Source organism: Triticum aestivum, chromosome 7A (genome assembly GCF_018294505.1).
Source record: "Triticum aestivum cultivar Chinese Spring chromosome 7A, IWGSC CS RefSeq v2.1, whole genome shotgun sequence".
Taxonomy (NCBI): Eukaryota; Viridiplantae; Streptophyta; class Magnoliopsida; order Poales; family Poaceae; genus Triticum; species Triticum aestivum.
The window spans coordinates 25,457,143-25,461,448 of NC_057812.1; the positions used below are offsets into that span (position 1 = coordinate 25,457,143).

Consider the following 4,306-nt stretch of genomic DNA (forward strand, 5'->3'; position numbering starts at 1 on the left):
CTTCCCTGACATGCAGATGCTATCTAAGCATTTGTGTTCTAACAGAAATAAATAACTTTTTTCATTAAATCAATAAGAGCAGCACAAAGTCTAGGTCCCTGTCTCGGTGGCAGACGGAAGGAGGAGAAGGATTGATATGTATGAAAATATTAATATTGAACTCTTAAAGTTAATGTGGCCCCGTTGCAACGCACGGGCGTTCTTCTAGCTATCAGCAATTCTACTCGGTTTGCTAATACTGGTTCTACTAGGATATATGCACGTAACCTACTCGTACATGGATTCCTATTCCTACTTGACCACGTGCACGTTCCGCGCACTAAATCGTGTTTAAGTCTAACAATCGAGACCCAACCCAATCGATCGCTAACAAGTTCGGTGCGCCGCGCCGGCCCTAGCTAGCGAAGATCAATGGAGGCGCTGCCGGACGACATCGTTGTGGAGATCCTGGTGCGCGTGACGGGCGTTGCCGCCCTCTTCCGCTGCGCCGCGACGTGCAATCGGTGGCGCCGCCTCATCGCCGACACCTCTTTCCTCTTCCGCCTCTGGCCAGAGGGCGTGCCCCACTCGTCCTTCCTCCTCGGCTTCCTCGTCACACAACTGTCCCGTGAAGAACGACCAGCCAGAATCATCTCTGCGCCCGCGCCGTCGTTCGCCCTGGCGCCATGGTCGCCCCTCGGAGACCGCTACCGCTTCCTCGGGCATTACATCCACGGCCTCCTCAAGGATGGTCGCTTGCACACGGTGCCGCTCACCGCGCGTCGCGGCCTTCTTCTCAATCACATCGTCGAACTCGTCTACCCCAACAATATGACGACCGAGGGAAGCTTCAGTCTGGCATTGTGCGATCCGCTCGCGGGCGTAGGTCGCGAGCTCCCCCCGCTGAAGTACAATGGAAAATTCACGATGGTAGGGTATACCATCCTAACCGATCTGGATTGCTGCTCCGACAAACGGCGATGGCCAATCTACGAGGTCTCCTTCAAAGTGCTAATCATCAGTGTCGACGAAGGTCAGCCAGGGTACAATCTCCATGTGTTCATGCCCGCTGAGTGGAGCTGGAGCACGCCTAGACAGTTCTTTGGCACTCTGGAGCACGGCGTGCATGTGGCGCCCCAGCAGGCCAACGCCGTCGTGTGCCAAGGCGCGGCACACTGGCTTTTCAGGCGGACGTCAAGCTTTTACACGCTCAGTGTGTGCGCTAAGACTGCCCACATGTCCTTAACAAGGCTCCCAATCACGCCGTACCAAATCGACCTCAACTTGTATAGTGAACCAATGCTTAGTGTCACCAATGACGGGATGCTATCGTTACTTCGTTTGTATAGGAAATTCACCATGCTGGAGATCTGGACATGTCAAGGTGACTATAAAAGTGAGGATGACAACGTGGACCGCTGGTACCGCACAAAGATGATCAAGCTAAAACGACCCACGCAGATTAAGATCGACCTTGTGCGATGCGTGTGTATCGGAGAGATGAGTGGCAAACTGCTGGTCAATGACAATCAAGGTTGTGTGTACATTGCAGACCTCCAAACTGGTGCAATGGAGACGGTCACCGAGTGGTTTCGCAGCAGTGTCCAGAGTGCTATACCCTTTGAGATGGATTGGCCTGCCTACTTCATGTCTCAGTTGGCTGGTGGCAGGATCAAGCGGACTAAATTGGGAGGAGCTATACAGAAAATTGCGAAATCTTTCTGGGGACTAGTAGTTGTGTCAGTAATCTTTGGACTAATTGCTATGAGGTGGGCTTGGGCCTAGTAGGAGCTACAAGAATCTTAGGTTTTTGTGTGGCAGACTTGGTGAACACCTAAGTTAATATATTACGTACGGGTGCATTGGCTACAAACTTTTCCATTGACTTTTTTCATCAGATCAACAGCACGGAGTTGACATATTCAGATCAATTGCCTCTGCATTCTGTGTTCTGTTTTGATATGTGTTTATCAGGACTGCTTGGTGTGCTTGCTGAACCATTGATGTTCTATATTAAACAAATCGTAATGATGTTTTAAATGGGTGTTTAAGCTATGTGCATTTCCAGTTCTCCATTATCTAAGAAGTAAAGTTTCAGTTCTTTAAGATTAAGTATACAGTTAATTGTGATTATAACTGATAGTTCAACTGAACCTGCATGCTATATAACACTATATCCTGCATGCTGCTTAATTTGTTCACTATTTCATGGCTAAAGTAGAGATCAAGATAAAACTTGTAACGTACTTGACTATGAGAAAAGCATAGCTGAGTAAGCATTTGCAAGGTCCATCAAATTTGAAATATGAAAAAAGACTCGATAGCCGCCAATCCATGGATGAATTATTCGGTAATTAAAAAAATTACCTCCAGAAGAAAAATTACCCTTCCCAAAGGATGGATGCATCTCTGGGGTCGCCATGCATCAATTTACCAGCAAATACTCCACACACTTAAACCCAAGCGGATGGCCAACTTGAAATATACTACGTAGAGCTAACTACAATATTGCAAGGGACGCGGCTTGAGAGTTTCATAAGAAGAAAAAAAAACTTAATTTTTCTAATCAGTCAATCAAAAGCTATTGGTTGTTGCAGGGGTCAGTCAGCTAGTTGGCTTGGATCTGTTTCAACTTAATTATAGACAACTGAAGCACATGACCAGCAATCCAAGCATCACAAAATTTTCATTTAGAACACATTAGTAATATTATAACTTTATTTTCTTATTAGCATGTAAAACATGCAAGAACTTGAAATGACATGTGTTGTTGAACAAAGGGAGTACTTAATACAAGTGACATTTAGAAATACACAATACAAACATTGGTCATAATTTGATCACATTTTTTTCCATGATAGATACCACATAGTTATATCTGCAGTGTATCAATAACCATCGTTCCCTGAGAGAAATGTTCATACAGCCCGGCAATGTAGTCCTTGACCTTCACTTTCATGTACAGTGCTAGTCTCTTCTTATCGATCAGCTGAGCCCATGGCTCGATTTCTCTCTCATGGTCAACAGAATAGTCTACAGCTACTGATAGCCTCTCTTTCTTTGCATTTGTCACAACCTATGCACAGGGCTCTTGAAGAACCCATTGCTCATTATCTATTAAACAAAACATTTAACTCAATTAGTCCATGACCTTAGAAACTCTTGACAAAATGGTTTTTCAATCCGTAAACCCTGGCATTTAATTTTGATTGCTTTGTTCCATTATGGATATGCTAGCAAAGACTATAAATTTGTTATACCATGGAAGTATTTTTCATGGAAAACATAAACGGTTTCGTTCTGACCTGACCATACAAAATAGTACTTCTAGTTTATTAAAAAACGCACCTCAGTCTGATCTCCTATAATGACCAGCAGTGTGTGAGGTATGATCGGTACATCCCACCACACCCCATCTCTTAGACCTTGCAAGCCACCGACGCTGTCATCGACCATGAGAGGAGAACGGTTCCATCGCAGTGAGGCTTGAGACCAAATACAAGCTCTGGCCTTGGACACTCTGGGTAGTAGCTGCATCTCACGTTAGTTTCAGCCTTCTCCCCGAGCTGGTCCACAAAGTAGTCGTCATCGTCAAACTGCAGTAGCTTCGCCATTGCCCGGAGCAGATCGTCCTTCACTCCCCCACATTTTTTGTGAAGTTGTGCAGAATATCCCTGCAAAGAAAACAATATATGAGCTTATGATACATAAACCCCAAGCCTGGAAATGTGGAAAGTGATATCTCTGACCAATAGGTGACTTGAAGTTTTCAGGATGTGTTGGCCAGAGGGCGATGCGTCGCTCGTCCTCGGGCTCCACCTTGAGGTAGAGGCAGTCAGGCCAGTCTAGGATCTGGTCCGGCGACCTCACCCGGTCGTTCCCGTACCCCTCAAACTGGAATTGCTCACCGCCGATTAGGTTGGTGTACCTTTTCTTGTCTTCGAGTGGCCGCTTGAAAAACTCCCTCGAAGCAATCATCGTGCCATCCATCATGGTGGTCTCTACACCATGGTTACTGAGCTGCATGCAGGTACATATATATAAGCAAGATGAATATGAACGTTTGATCTCGTACTAAAATTGTGGAGTACTACTAAGTGTTGGAAATATGAGTAATTTATCAAATGATTTTATTAACAGAAATATTAGATAAAGCATGACTAATATAGCCGTGATAAAGCAAGTCATGCAACCTGACGGAGAAAAAGTAAATAGCATTTGCATATATGAACTTGAACTGAACACATCTAGGACAGACACTAGATCATGTTGCATATATGGAGTAGAACCTAACACATGTAGGGCAAGTACTAGTACGAGAAACTGT

The 4,306-nt window shown here is 45.1% G+C and overlaps 1 protein-coding gene and 1 pseudogene across 1 annotated transcript; one reads left to right on the forward strand and one right to left on the reverse strand.

Annotated features, from left to right (window-relative positions):
- Positions 1 to 309: 309 nt before the first annotated feature.
- LOC123151627 (uncharacterized) lies at positions 310 to 1,904 on the forward strand. Its single transcript, XM_044571308.1, has one exon. It carries the CDS (start codon positions 412 to 414, stop codon positions 1,762 to 1,764), a length of 1,353 nt encoding a protein of 450 aa, XP_044427243.1. The 5' UTR covers positions 310 to 411; the 3' UTR covers positions 1,765 to 1,904.
- Positions 1,905 to 2,851: 947 nt separating this feature from the next.
- LOC123152875 (protein SRG1-like) lies at positions 2,852 to 4,005 on the reverse strand (annotated as a pseudogene).
- Positions 4,006 to 4,306: the final 301 nt, after the last annotated feature.